The 15,566-nt window shown below is 40.3% G+C and overlaps 1 protein-coding gene across 3 annotated transcripts in view; it reads right to left on the reverse strand.

The window, feature by feature from the left end:
• The window catches only part of syt7b (synaptotagmin VIIb), a 390,158-nt gene that overhangs the window by 16,209 nt on the left and 358,383 nt on the right, over positions 1–15,566 (reverse strand). For all 3 annotated transcript variants that reach the window (XM_061887143.1, XM_061887142.1, XM_061887141.1), the window contains 3 exons: positions 8,597–8,864; positions 2,061–2,230; positions 1,682–1,796 (listed from right to left, as the gene is read on the reverse strand). In XM_061887143.1, coding sequence (XP_061743127.1) covers positions 1,682–1,796; positions 2,061–2,230; positions 8,597–8,864 — 553 coding nt within the window. The remainder of the gene's footprint in view (positions 1–1,681; positions 1,797–2,060; positions 2,231–8,596; positions 8,865–15,566) is intronic.

Genomic DNA, 15,566 nt, shown 5'->3' on the forward strand with positions numbered 1-15,566 from the left:
TATATATATATATGTGTGTGTGTGTGTGTGTGTGTGTATATGTACAGTGGGGCAAAAAAGTGTTTAGTCAGCCACCGATTGTGCAAGTTCTCCCATTTAAAATGATGACAGAGGTCTTTAATTTTCATCATAGGTACACTTCAACTGTGAGGGACAGAATGTGAAAAAAAAAATCCAGGAATTCACATTGTAAGAATTTTAAAGAATTTATTTGTGAATTATGGTGGAAAAATAAGTATTTGGTCAACCATGCAAAGCTCTCACTGATGGGAGGAGGTTTTCGCTCAAAATCTCACGATACAAGGCCCCATTCATTCTTTCCTTAACATGGATCAATCGTCCTGTCCCCTTGGCAGAAAAACAGTCCCAAAGCATGATGTTTCCACCCCCATGCTTCACAGTAGGTAGGGTGTTCTTGGGATGCAATTCAGTATTATTCTTCCTCCAAACATGACGAGTTGAGTTTATACCAAAATGGATACATGGATGATACAGCAGAGGATTGGGAGAATGTCATGTGGTCAGATGAAACCAAAATAGAACTTTTGGGTATAAACTCAACTCGTCGTGTTTGGAGGAAGAAGAATACTGAGTTGCATCCCAAGAACACCACACCTACTGTGAAGCATGGGGGTGGAAACATCATGCTTTGGGGCTGTTTTTCTGCTAAGGGGACAGGACGATTGATCCGTATTAAGGAAAGAATGAATGGGGCCATGTATCGTGAGATTTTGAGCCAAAACCTCCTTCCAACAGTGAGAGCTTTGAATGGTTGACCAAATACTTATTTTCCACCATAATTTACAAATAAATTATTTAAAATTCCTACAATAAATTATTTAAAATTCCTACAATGTGAATTCCTGGATTTTTTTCCACATTCTGTCTCTCACAGTTGAAGTGTACCTATGATGAAAATTACAGACCTCTGTCATCATTTTAAGTGGGAGAACTTGCACAATCGGTGGGTGACTAAATAATTTTTCGCCCCACTGTACATTTTAATTGATTTTTAAACGCGCCAGACAATAACCCATTTTGTACACTGTTGATGTGGTTCAATACTAGTAGGGCGTAAATGTGTTTCTGTATAGTATTTCTCAAGCAATGGTCATGTGGTGACATCCATGATGGTATTGTGAGAGGTAATCGTTGAAGTCGGACATCAATGAAGGCACGTTGTTATCTGACTTTTGCCAACATTTATTTTACAAATAGAATGCGTAAAAGAAAGAAACACATATGTGTTCTTGTCTTACATAAAGATTGTGAATGATAGACGCAATTCCCCTTTTATTGGGTTTAAGCTATTGCGACATTACAAAATTACAGACCTCTGTCATCATTTTAACTGGGAGAACTTGCACAATCGGTGGCTGAATAAATACTTCTTTGCCCTACTGTATATATTGAACTATCTTGAGTTTATTTATACCATTTTCTTCAACTGAAAAGGATGAAATAAAACACTATTCACGCGACCCCGAACGGGACAAGCGGTAGAACATGGATGGATGGATTTATAAACATTGCTCTGATGAGTGTGGTGTTTGACCCTGTAAGATAACAAATAGTAACATGAGCTAAAACAGGAGGGTTAAAAAACAAAAACAAATGGCAATGTATTTGGTATGCACAAATCTCGTTGATGTGTTGGAAGTAATTGAAGGAGCGTGTGTACCAGAAGTGCCTCCGATGTCCATGGCTTTGAGGTTGCGGGCTTTGACGATGCTCACAGTGATAGTGTTGGCGGTGGGGTTGTAGCACAGAGAAACCAACAGATCCCCTCGGCTCCCCTGGAGAAATCACACGTAACACACTTGTTTATTTCATAAGGCTCTTTCCCGTCGTTCTGTTTTCCGGCCCGTGTTTAAGCCACTAACCTGTCAACAGTTTTCAACACTCAGTATTCCCTTCTATCCCCTCCCACCGTACACACGACCACATCTCCCCCCGCAGGACTGTCACAGCAGCCAGCAATGACATCATCCATTACAGTACATTTTGTCCCCTCCTCCCACTCTATCCCTTCTGCCACCTCTTTTCTTCCCTTTACTCACGCTGCCATCGCTGCATGGTTTCAGCTCCTTCCAGAAAGTCTGCATATTGGCCAGATCTAATTTGTTGAGTGGAATGGAGACCTCTCCAATGGGGTCGTTCCTGCTGAAGCGGTCATAATCCAGCACCTGCAGGTACAGAGTTCTCTGGACCACCTTCTCAAAGGGGAAACCTGGCATGGAAATAAAAATACACAGATGCAAGCACGATAAAAAACAAGGCAGGGTCCCTCTAATGTTGACAACACTGACACTTATTTTATAGATCTGGATCTAAAAATGGTAAAATCCCCCCCAAAATAGACACCAATTGTGTCACCTACAGAAGACTGGAGGCAATTTCATATTGCATTGTATTGGTTTTGGTAGCAAATTTATCTTGATTCATATTATTTCCGCCAGATGCATTGTTGCACGTTGTAGCAATACAACTAAAGAGGGGGTCGGACTCAGTGACGTGCGGTGAGGTTCATGGCTGGTGAGGCACTGACTTAATCACAGTCAGATCTATAAACATATGAACCCTATAGAGCAGGGGTCACCAACTTTTTTCAAACCAAGAGCTACTTCTTGGGTACTGATTAATACGAAGGGCTACCAGTTTGATACACACTTAAATAAATTGCCAGAAATAGCCAATTTGCTCAATTAACCGTTAATAAATAAATCTATATATACAAAAAAAAAAAATGGGTATTTCTGTCTGTCATTCTGTTGTACATTTTTTTTCCTTTTACGGAAGGTTTTTTGTCAAGAATAAATGATGAAAAAAACACTTAATTGAATGGTTTAAAAGAGGATAAAACACAAAAAAAATGAAAATTAAATTTTGAAAGATAATTTATCTTCAATTTCGACTCTTTAAAATTCAAATTTCAACCCAAAAAAATGAAGAGAAAAACTAGCTGATTAGAATCTTTTTGAAAATGTTTTAAAAAGAATTTATGGAACATCCATCCATCCATTTTCTACCGCTTATTCCCTTTTGAGGTCGCGGGGGGTGCTGGCGCCTATCTCAGTTTCAATCGGGCGGAAGGCGGCGTACACCCTGGACAAGTCGCCACCTCATCGCAGAATTTATGGAACATCATTAGTAAGTTTTCTGGATTAAGATTCATTTTAGAATTTTGATGACATGTTTTAAATAAGTTAAAATCCAATCTGTCCTTTGTTAGAATATATAACAAATTGGACCAAGCTATATTTCTAACAAAGACCAATCATTATTTTTTCTAGATTTTCCAGAACAAAAATTTTAAAAGAAATTCAAAATAATTTTAAATAAGATTTAAATTTGAATTCTACAGATTTTCTAGATTTGCCAGAATATTTTTTTTAAATTTTAATCATAATAAGTTTGAAGAAATATTTCACAAATAACAGGAGCTAAAATGAAGAATTAAATAAAAATGTATTTATTATTCTTTACATAAAAAAAAAAATAATAATTTACTTGAACATTGATTTAAATTGTCATGAAAGAAGAAATAATAATTTTAAAGGTAAAAAGGTATATGTGTTTAAAAATCCTAAAATCCTTTTTACGGTTGTATTTTTTCTCTAAAATTGTCTTTCTGCAAGTTATAAGAAGCAAAGTAAAAAAAATAAATGAATTTATTTAAACAAGTGAAGACCAAGTCTTTAAAATATTTTCTTGGATTTTCAAATTCTATTTGAGTTTTGTCTCTCTTAGAATTAAAAATGTCGAGCAAAGTGAGACCAGCTTGCTAGTAAATAAATAAAATTAAAAAAATAAAGGGAACTCACTGGTAAGTGCTGCTATTTTTAGAACAGGCCAGCGGGCTACTCATCTGGTCCTTACAGGCTACCTGGTGCCCGCGGGCACCGCGTTGGTGACCCCTGCTATAGAGTATCTTATTCACCATTTGATTGGCAGCAGTTAACGGGTTATGTTTAAGAGCTCATACCAGCATCCTTCCCTGCTTGGCACTCAGCATCAAGGGTTGGAATTGGGGGTTGAATCACCAAAAATTATTCCTGGCCGCTGCTGCTCACTGCTCCCCTCACCTCCCAGGGGGTGAACAAGGGAATGGGTCAAATGCAGAGGACACATTTCACCACACCTAGTGTGTGTGTGACAATCATTGCTACTTTAACTTAATGTAGCAGGTAATTTAGCTAGTATAGTATAGTATAAATAAATTACAATTATTGTTATCATTATTAGCGCTAATACTGCTAACATTAACAATATTAAATAATCACATGTATGTAGAAAATAAACACGACAGTACAGTGTTGTCACTATGACAGGTGTAACCGCGCTCCAGCGGCCGTGTTCATTCATTGTCTTTACTGTAACATAAAAAATGCAGATGGCCTTAAAACGCCACAATACTCAGTCACCATATTTAAGTACCCAAAATAAAGACCCATCCATCCATCCATCCATCCATCATCTTCCGCTTATCCGAGGTCGGGTCGCGGGGGCAGCAGCCTAAGCAGGGAAGCCCAGACTTCCCTCTCTCCAGCCACTTCGTCTAGCTCTTCCCGGGGGATCCCGAGGCGTTCCCAGGCCAGCCGGGAGACATAGTCTTCCCAACGTGTCCTGGGTCTTCCCCGTGGCCTCCTACCAGCTGGACGTGCCCTAAACACCTCCCTAGGGAGGCATTCGGGTGGCATCCTGACCAGATGCCCGAACCACCTCATCTGGCTCCTCTCGATGTGGAGGAGCAGCGGCTTTACGTTGAGTTCCTCCCGGATGGCAGAGCTTCTGACCCTATCTCTAAGGGAGAGCCCCGCCACCCGGCGGAGGAAACTCATTTCGGCCGCTTGTACCCGTGATCTTATCCTTTCTATCATGACCCAAAGCTCATGACCATAGGTGAGGATGGGAACGTAGATCGACCGGTAAATTGAGAGCTTTGCCTTCCGGCTCAGCTCCTTCTTCACCACAACGGATCGGTACAACGTCCGCATTACTGAAGACGCCGCACCGATCCGCCTGTCGATCTCACGATCCACTCTTCCCCCACTCGTGAACAAAACTCCTAGGTACTTGAACTCCTCCACTTGGGGCAGGGTCTCCTCCCCAACCCGGAGATGGCATTCCACCCTTTTCCGGGCGAGAACCATGGACTCGGACTTGAAGGTGCTGATTCTCATTCCGGTCGCTTCACACTCGGCTGCGAACCGATCCAGTGAGAGCTGAAGATCCCGGCCAGATGAAGCCATCAGGACTACATCATCTGCAAAAAGCAGAGACCTAATCCCGTGGCCACCAAACCGGATCCCCTCAACGCCTTGGCTGCGCCTACAAATTCTGTCCATAAAATTATGAACAGAATCGGTGACAAAGGACAGCCTTGGCGGAGTCCAACCCTCACTGGAAACGTGTCCGACTTACTGCCAGCAATGCGGACCAAGCTCTGACACTGATCATACAGGGAGTGGACTGCCACAAGAAGACAGTCCGGTACCCCATACTCTCTGAGCACTCCCCACAGGACTTCCCGAGGGACACGGTCGAATGCCTTCTCCAAGTCCACAAAATAAAGACTCGACATAAATATAAATTCAATCGAATCAGAAACATTGGAGGAAACGGGATTAAAACCCGATGCTAACCTCCCATTGAAAATACATGGGTACGGCTAGTAGCTACTATTAGCAAACAAATTCACTTATCAACTCGCCGTAATATCTCAACATCGACACACTCTTTCGTCGCAACTCGGCCCTGATAGTCGACACCTATAATTTTATAATTTGTTTTAAAATGTTGGACATTTGTTTTTACGATTTGCAGGCAAACGACAATTTTAAAACATACTGGCTTCGGTCTAGCCGAGTAGTGCAAGAATGATCTCTGGGATCACTAGCGCCCTCTACCACCAGGAGGCCGGAGAACAGGAGCCTCACGCTGTACGTGTTTCGCAGCCGTTTTATGATTGCCCAGCACAAAAAATACGTAACACACATACATTTGTTGACAAAATACACTGTAAATTATATACCTCAGCCAGAGGTGGGTAGTAACGCGCTACATTTACTCCGTTACATTTACTTGAGTAACTTTTGGGATAAATTGTACTTCTACGAGTAGTTTTTATGCAACATACTTTTACTTTTACTTGAGTATATTTATAGAGAAGAAACTACTTTTATTCCGCTCCATTTATCTACATTCAGCTCGCTACTCGCTACTTTTTTTTTATCGATCTATTAATGTTTGTTTTGGTTAATGACAGAGCTTCAAAGTAGAATCTACGCATGCCTGCGTTTCACCAATCACATGCAGTCACAGGTGACGTTGGACCAATAAAACAGAGTCAGGCGGTCACATGACCCGACTTAAACAAGTTAAAAAACTTATTCGGGTGTTTCCATTTAGTGGTCAATTGTACGGATTATGTAATGTACTAATAAAAGTTTCAATCAATCAATCCAAAGTGTAAAGGAAAAAAGACACTTTTTATTTCAACCGTACTTCCAGTCACAAGCCTAAAGACTGATCGCACAGTTCCTGTCTTCACAATAAAAGTGCCGCGCCATCGCGCCTACGCTAACAAAATAAGAGTCTCCGAAAGCCAGCGCAAACAAGCTAGCAAGCCACGGAGTTTGCCGCCAATGTATTTCTTGTAAAGTGTATAAAAAGGAATATGGAAGCTGGACAAATAAGATGCCAAAAACCAACGACTTTCATGTGGTATTAGACAGAAAAGAGGAACTTTTTTTCTCCTCCATTTGAAAACGTGAACGTCTGATTCCAATCATTGCAAGTCATCAGAATCAGGTAATACACCAACTTATATTCTTGTCTTCATGAAAGATAGGAATCTATATGTTAAACATGCATGTATATTCATTAAAACACCTTAACATGTCAACAAAAACGGCAATATAAATAAATATAAATTATATACTGTATATATAAATGTATGTATATATATATATATATATATATATATATATATATGAAATGTGCGTGTATAAATGATTTGTGTGTGTATGTATATGTATATATATGAGGTAGATCACCTCGACTTGGTCATTTACTAAGTAATTGATAAACGTTGAAAACTTATTGGGGTGTTACCATTTAGTGGTCAATTGTACGGAATATGTACTGTACTGTACTGTACTGTACTGTCAATCAATCAAATCAATGAATGCCTACTGAGGCTATGGTGCTGTTAAGTTATTGTGGCTCAATGTGCCATTTTTTTCATTTTATTTTAATGTACTATTATTTAATATATAATATTGTTTTAGTTGCTTAAGAGATATTCCTGGCTCTGAATTTGCTCATTTCTAATTTTATGTTTTTGTGCATTATTTGTTGCCGTAATCAGGTTACTCATCAGTTACTCAGTACTTGAGTAGTTTTTTCACAATATACTTTTTACTTTTACTCAAGTAAATATTTGGGTGACAACTCCTTACTTTTACTTGAGTAATGAATCTCTAAAGTAACTGTACTCTTACTTGAGTACAATTTCTGGCTACTCTACCCACCTCTGACCTCAGCTAACTAAACTATGGAAATGTATAATATAATTCATACAGCAATACGGTCTCACTACACAGCAGACGGCAGTTAGCCGAGTCATTGCGCAATCCATGGTGAGGCTCAGCTGGCTGTGATTCACCGCAAGTAATTCTCAGTATTTGAACGGCAAATGTGAAAATTAAGCGATTTTGAATAAAAAATAATTTAAAACTGGTGAAGTTAAATGGAAAATAACTTTATAGTATGATCACTGATTACATATAACAATATAATTATTTTCTTTTTCTTTTTACATTCACCTGCCACCTATGACTGCACGTCACTGGTCAGACTGCATATATTTCCAAATGATGGGAATACGAGGAAGGTTTGGACCTCAAAAAAATGGAACGGGCCAAGGGAAAGAAATGTAATTTCAATATTAACCATATCAGTTTTGAAGAAATCACTGACCAGGGAGACAAAAATGTCTTTATCAACACGATCTATGCAAGGAAATGGACTCCAGTTTTGTAGATGACATCAAACCAAGACGGGGCGGCATATTGAGTCTGGCGACCGAAGCGGGGCATTCCCAAGCAGAGTTTCTTTATCTACTAAATACGCAAAAACTAATTAATATAACGGGAAATGACTTCCTTCTCTCCAGGAGCAAAAAATACATCAAGCGCACTTCTTAGTGAAACGATGGTCATCTGGGCAGTATGGGTGCTTTAAGTGCGTTAAACGGTATCACCAAAAAGAATGTGCTAAAAGTATGTGTTTGTTCCTATGATAATGATAATTGGATTTTTCAAAGTGGCTATTATTCATTCCTGCGACAGTCTGGTGTCGATCGGGGGTTAACTACACAGCCATAATTGCCCTGGGGAAGACTAACAGAAACATGGCTGCCAAGTTGCACCACCGGGAACTGTGACCAACACCAAACATTCATTCAAGTTTACAATAGAAACCAGTGTGGGCGGCACTGGAAGCAAGGTTGGGGGAGTGTCTTGCGCAAGGACAATCGATACAGACAAAAACAAATGAGTACTGAATGTTTTGAAGCTGCTGTTAGTCAAACCTTCAAACAGAAAGGTCTCATTCCAGTGGGGGTTCAGATTCTTCCTCTTGACTTTGGTCTCCAGTTTGTGCTTCTTGTCAGGCAGCAGGTAGAGTTTGACAAACGGATCCGAAGTGCCGGAGAAGTCCTTTGCGGGCAAATCCTGGCCCTTGAGAATTTTGACAGTGAGGGTGGAGTCCTGGAAGCTGTAGCCCACGCTGAATTGAATGCGACCCAACTTCTCACACACCGGACCCTCGTGTTCGTCTTCTTCTGAGCCTGGAGACAACTGTGAGAGACAAAGTTTTATTTTATCAATCCATCCATCCATTTTTTTTTTCTGGTCTTAAACCGACAGGCATCATTGCATTTTCTACCGCTGATCCTCCTCAGGGTGATCTGGGACCTATACCCTGAGACTTTGGGAAAGAAATGGGGGTCAGGGGTGCTGCCAGGGATTTGACTTTGAGCCTTAGCAAAACAATCTGACTAATGTTCAACCGCTTTTTATCAATCAATCAATCAGTGTTCATTTATATAGCCCTAAATCACTAGTGTCTCAAAGGGCTGCACAAACCACAACACAAACCACTACGACATCCTCGGTAGGCCCACATAAGGGCAAGGAAAACTCACACCCAGTGGGACGTCGGTGACAATGATGACCCAGTGGGACGTCGGTGACAATGAGGACTATGAGAACCTTGGAAAGGACCACATATGTGGGCAACCCCCCCCCCCCCCCCCCCCCTCTATGGCATTGATTCCCAACCACTGTGCCTTGACATATTAGTGTGCTGTGGGAAATGATCTAATTGGAGACTCTTAACTAATCGGAGGTGTGAATGTGAGTGTGAAGAGTTGCTTGTCTATATGTTCTATGATTTCAACTGGACTCCAGTTCACTTGTCACCCTAATGAGGACAAGTCATTTACAAAGCGTGGAATAAAAACTACTTCTTATCAGGGGTTTTCAAAGTGAAAAGATATACCTCCCAATTGGAAGACTAACGCACTTCGGGGAGGATTGGAAATGATCAAAAACAACATTTGAATCTGTAGTTACACAATAATCCCACCAGGAGGTGACAAAAGCTGGTGAGTGAGGCGAGGCTGAGAGGTCAGAGGTAGTTTACGCAGTTGTGGTCAAAAGTTTACATACACTTGTAAAGAAGATAATGTCATGGCTGTCTTGAGTTTCCAATAATTTGTACAAGTCTTATTTTTTTTTTGATGGAGTGATTGCAGCACATACTTGTTGGTCACAAAAAACATTCATGAAGTTGGGTTATTTTATGATTTTATTATGGGTCTACTGAAAATGCGACCAAATCTGCTGGGTCAAAAGTATACGTACAGCAATGTTAATATTTGGTTAAATGTCCCTTGGCTAGTTTCACTGCAATAAGGCGCTTTTGGTAGCCATCCACAAGCTTCTGGTTAAATTTTTGTTTCATCTAATCAATCAATCAATGATTATTTATATAGCCCTAAATCTCTAGTGTCTCAAAGGGCTGCACAAAGCACAACGCAAACCACTACGACATCCTCGGTAGGGCCCACATAAGGGCAAGGAAAACTCACACCCAGTGGGATGTCGGTGACAATGATGACTATAAGAAACCTTGGAGAGGACCCCCCCATCCACCCCTCCCGGGGACCGAAAGCAACGGATGTCGAGCAGGTCTAACATGATACTGTGAAAGTTCAATCCATAATGGATCCAACACAACCGCGAGAGTCCAGTCCAAAGCGGATCCAACACAGCAGCGAGAGTCACGTCCACAGTGGAGCCAATAGGAAACCATCCCCAGCAGCGCTGCTGGGCCCACAATACCAAGTAATATGTTTGGAGAAGAATAAGTGAGGCCTTTAATCCCAGGAACACCATCCTACCGTCAAGCATGGTGGTAGTAGTATTATGCTATGGGCCTGTTTTGTTGCCAATGGATCCTGGTCACAAAGTTTTCAAAGTCTACCCTCCAAATTCTCTTGATGAGATTTGGTATAAACAACTACTAGCAACATACAGTTGTGGTCAAAAGTTTACATACACTTGTAAAGAACATAAAGTCAAGAGTTTGGTACTTAAGTGCTGAAACGAAAATTGAGCTGTTTAGCAACAATACAGAGCAATATGTTTGGAAGAGAAAAGGTCAGGTCCTTAATCCCAGGAACACCACACCTACAGTCAAGCATGGTGGTGATAGTATTATGCTCTTGGCCTGTTTTGCTGCCAATGGAATTGGTGCTTTACAGAGAGTAAATGGGACAAAGCAAAAGGACGATTACCTCCAAATTCTTCAGGATAACCTAAAATCATCAGCCCAGAGTTTGGGTCTTGGGCGCAGTTGAAAGTTCCAACAGTACAATGGCCCCAAACACACGTCAAAAGTGGTAAAGGAACGGCTAAATCAGGATAGAATTAAGGTTTTAGTATGGCCTTCCCAAAGTCCTGACGTAAACTTGTGGACAATGCTGAAAAACAAGTCCATGTCAGAAAACCAACATATTTAGCTGAACTCCACCAATTGTGTCAGGAGGAATAGTCAAAATTTCAACCAGAAACTTGTGGATGGCAACCAAAAGCGCCTTATTGCGGTGAAACTTGCCAAGGGACATGTAACCAAATATTGTCATTGCTGTATGTATACTTTTGACCCAGCAGATTTGGTCACATTTTCAGTAGACCTATAATAAATTCATAAAAGAACCAAACTTCATGAATGTTTAGAGTCTCCAATTAGCCTAACTTACACATTTTTGGTAGGTAACCGGAAAAAACATGCAACAACTTGCACACAGTCAAGCCCTTGACCTCCCAAATGTAATAGCAACATGCTAACGACTCGCTGCTGTGCCGCCATACCGTAACCCTTTTTAAAGTTTAACAAACAGATGGTATGTTCTAACCCTGATTCAAGGTGACAGGTGATGGTAATGTAACACGATAGCAATCAAGTTTCTAATCAGGATTGGCTCTTGAAAATGTCTGTATTGATCGTAAACGCAAACTGGCTTAATGTCTTGTCACATGGCCAGTGTCCACTGCGCTGAAGGGCAAGTGTGCATGACTGTGTTGCAATGACAGGATGATTATCTGTTGCTACACTGACCCTCTGACTGATGCAGGTGCAGCCTGGAGAGTGGCAGAGAAGAAATCCAGTTAAAATGTGGAATCTTTGGGGAGTACAGCTGTGGGCAGGCCCAAATATTCAATATCCACTTCCCATACTTTTCACGCAAATTGCAGTCATTGTTGTTTGACCTTATTCTCATTTGCTGAATTTACATTATTCATTCACACACCCAAAATAACTCATCCAACACACACACACTTTTCTGCATGCATGCTATTCTCTATTCCTCAGCGCCAACCAGAGGTGGACGTAAGTCAATGTTGTTGCAAGTCTCAAGTAAGTCTAAAGTCTTTAATACCAAGTCTCGAGTCTCAAGAACTGTAAGTCCAAGTCTGGGACGGATTCTGATGTTTTTAGACACATTTACTAGGATAATTCTGGGGAATCCCTTATCTTTCTATTGTGTTGCTAGTGTTTTAGTGAGTTTAACAGTACCTGATAGTCGGAGGTGTACGTCCACGGGTGTGTTGACGCGCGGTGTCTCAAGGAAGTGGACGGCAGCTGTATGGGCGGCACAAGCTCAGCTGATAACCGGTAAGAAGCGACTTTTTACCACAATTTTCTCACTGAAACCTGCTCGTTGACATTTGGTCGGGAACCATGTTCGCTGTGATCCATAGTAAAGTTTCACCTCCGTGAATTTTAAACAAGGAATCACCGTGTGTTTGTGTGGCTAAAGGCTAAAGCTTCCCAACGCCATCTTTCTACTGTGACTTCTCCAATATTAATTGAACAAATTGCAAAAGATTCAGCAACACAGATCTCCAAAATACTGTGTAATTATGCCGTTAAGCAGACGACTTTTAGCTGTGTGTGTGCGCAGCGCTCATATTCCCTAACATCCCGTGACGTCAAGCGTACACGTCATCATTAAGCGACGTTTTCAAGAAAAAAACTCCCGGGAAATTTAAAATTGCTATTTAGTAAACTAAAAAGGCCGTATTGGCATGTGTTGCAATGTTAATATTTCATCATTGATATATAAACTATCAGACTGCGTGGTGGGTAGTAGTGGATTTCAGTAGGCCTTTAAGACCAAGTCTTGAGTGATTACAAGACAGGTCGAATCCAGTCTTTGGTTACTGACTTGATATTTTCGAGTCTTTTTCAAGTCATAGGCATTGTTAGGTATCTATCGAAGTAATGATCTGCTGTATCTGTCATTTACATTTAATGCATTTGGAATTTTTTCACAGTCTTAATTATAATAAAACTTAGTGTCGATAAAACGACTTTGGTTATCATTGTTCGTGCTTTAATCTCATCGTAATAATGAAGGCACAGACCGGAGAGTCACTACACACAAGACTGTTGTCACTGGCGGGTACAACATATATAATAGAGTGCTAAATGGCCAAACTGCGATTAGCTAGTGACCAGTCCAGGTTGTTACCTGGGATAGGCTCCTGATTACCCACAGTATAGACACACTAGGTTAATTTTACACAGGGGAAAAATAACCATACTTATTAACAAAATACACATAGATTTAAAAAATATTCACTGTTGTGCATGTAAATGATAACAGGAAGTACTCCTTTAAATTAAGAAATAAAAACACGATTTCATTGTTATAATTTTTTTTTTTAACATCAATAGCACACGTTCAGATGGTGACCATTAAAAAAACACATGAAAATTGGCTCAAAAATGAACAAGTTAGAATTTATTTTCATTGTAAATGCATAAATGCAATGCATTGTGGGACCGTTGCCCTAACCAAGATGGCCGCCACATAGACATGTCACTGCAGGCTGCTCCAGCTCCTGTTCTGACGTATCAATGGGGGAGTTCTGGTTTCATTCTTTAAGGAGCAAGTTGTACAGTGGTACCTGAACTTATGAGTAGCTGAACCTTTGAGTATTTTGAGATATTTCAAACTGTTACCCTGCCTTTTGTTTTGCTTTAAAAGCCTACTGAAATGCGATTTTCTTATTTAAACGGGAATAGCAGGTCCATTCTATGTGTCATACTTGATCATTTCGTGATATTGCCATATTTTTGCTGAAAGGATTTAGTAGAGAACATCCACGATAAAGTTCGCAACTTTTGGTCGCTAATAGAAGAGCCCTGCCTTTACCGGAAGTATGTGCGCGTGACGTCACGAGTTGCAGGGCTCCACACATCCTCACATTGTTTTTAATGTGAGCCACCAACAGTAAGAGCAATTAAAACCGAGAAAGCGACAAATTCCCCATTAATTTGAGCGAGGATGAGAGATTTGTGAATTAGGATATTGAAAGTGAAGGACTAGGAAAAAAAAAAAAAAAAAGGAAAAAAAAAAAAGCGACGTCTCCGGGCGGCGGCAGTGGTAGCGTTTCAGATGTAATTAGACACATTTACTAGGATAATTCTGGAAGATACCTTATCTGCTTATTGTTTTAATAGTGTTTTAGTGAGATTTTAAAGATTGTAAAGACATACCTCGAGGTCGGATGGCTGTGGTGTACACGCAGTGTCTCAGAGAGAAGCCGAGGAACCAAGCTCACAGCTCCCGCTGCCGCAGGACGACGAATAATCCAATGATTTCCCCGGTAAGTTATATATCACAATTTCCCCATCCAAAATCATGCTGGTTGACGTAGAGAAAACATTTTCGCTTGACCGCTCTGCTTCACAACAAACAAAGAAACATCGGCTGTCTCAGTGCTAAAGCCAGCTGCAATCCACCGCTTTCCACCAACAGCATTGTTTTTTTATAGTCTCCATTATTAATTGAACAAATTGCAAAAGATTCAGCAACACAGATTTCCAAAATACTGTGTAATTATGCGGTTAAAGCAGACGACTTTTAGCCGTAACTGGTGCTGAGCTAATATTTCCTGACAGTCAGTTACGTCACGCGTACGCGTCATCATTCCGCGACGTTTTCAACCAGAAACTCGCGGGAAATTTAAAATTGCAATTTAGTAAACTAAAAAGACCGTATTGGCATGTGTTGCAATGTTAATATTTCATCATTGATATATAAACTATCAGACTGCGTGGTCGGTAGTAGTGGGTTTCAGTAGGCCTCTAAGTTGCTAGCATAACTGGAGTAACAAACCAATTAACAGCAATTAACACGACTAATTGCTTTATTCTCCCAATTTGCACATGCAGTTATTGCAGCGCTTGACTGGAGTGAAGTTAACATTGTACATAAAATGTTAAGCTCAGTTAATTGGATATTTACATTTTGTGTCAGAATTAAAAAGACACAATTACCACTGTAATTACCAGACTACAATACTTTTCATTCAATGATTGTAAATAATGTAAAATAATCCAATCCAATCCACTTTATTTATATAGCACGTTTAAACAACAAGAACGTTTCCAAAGTGCTGCAAAGCCATGTTAAAAACAATATTAAAAAACAATATTATGCTCCACCAAAGACTGAATAAAAACAAAAAATAAATAAATATAAAACCAATATAAAAATAAATATGATTAAAAACAATTTTAAAGGGTAAAATCAATTAAAACAGTAAAATAGAAATCAAAGTGTATAAAAACACAGGACAACAGAGGACAGAGGACCACACAACTCACGTAGTATTAAAAGCCAAAGAATAAAAGTGGGTCTTAAGACGGGACTTAAAACACTCCACTGTGGAAGCAGTTTGAACATGGAGGGGCAGAGTGTTCCAGAGCTTAGGGCCGACCACAGAGAAGGCCCTGTCTCCCCTGGTTTTAAGTCTGGTCTTGGGCACCACGAGCTGGAACTGGCCCTCGGACCTCAGAGCGCGTGCAGGAGTGTAAATGTGGATAAGGTCCAAGATATACTGAGGTGCCAGTCCATGTAAAGATTTAAAAACAAACAGCAAAGTTTTAAAATCAATTCTAAAATGAACAGGGAGCCAGTG

The sequence above is a fragment of the Nerophis ophidion genome, linkage group LG25 (assembly GCF_033978795.1).
Source record: "Nerophis ophidion isolate RoL-2023_Sa linkage group LG25, RoL_Noph_v1.0, whole genome shotgun sequence".
Classification (NCBI taxonomy): Eukaryota; Metazoa; Chordata; class Actinopteri; order Syngnathiformes; family Syngnathidae; genus Nerophis; species Nerophis ophidion.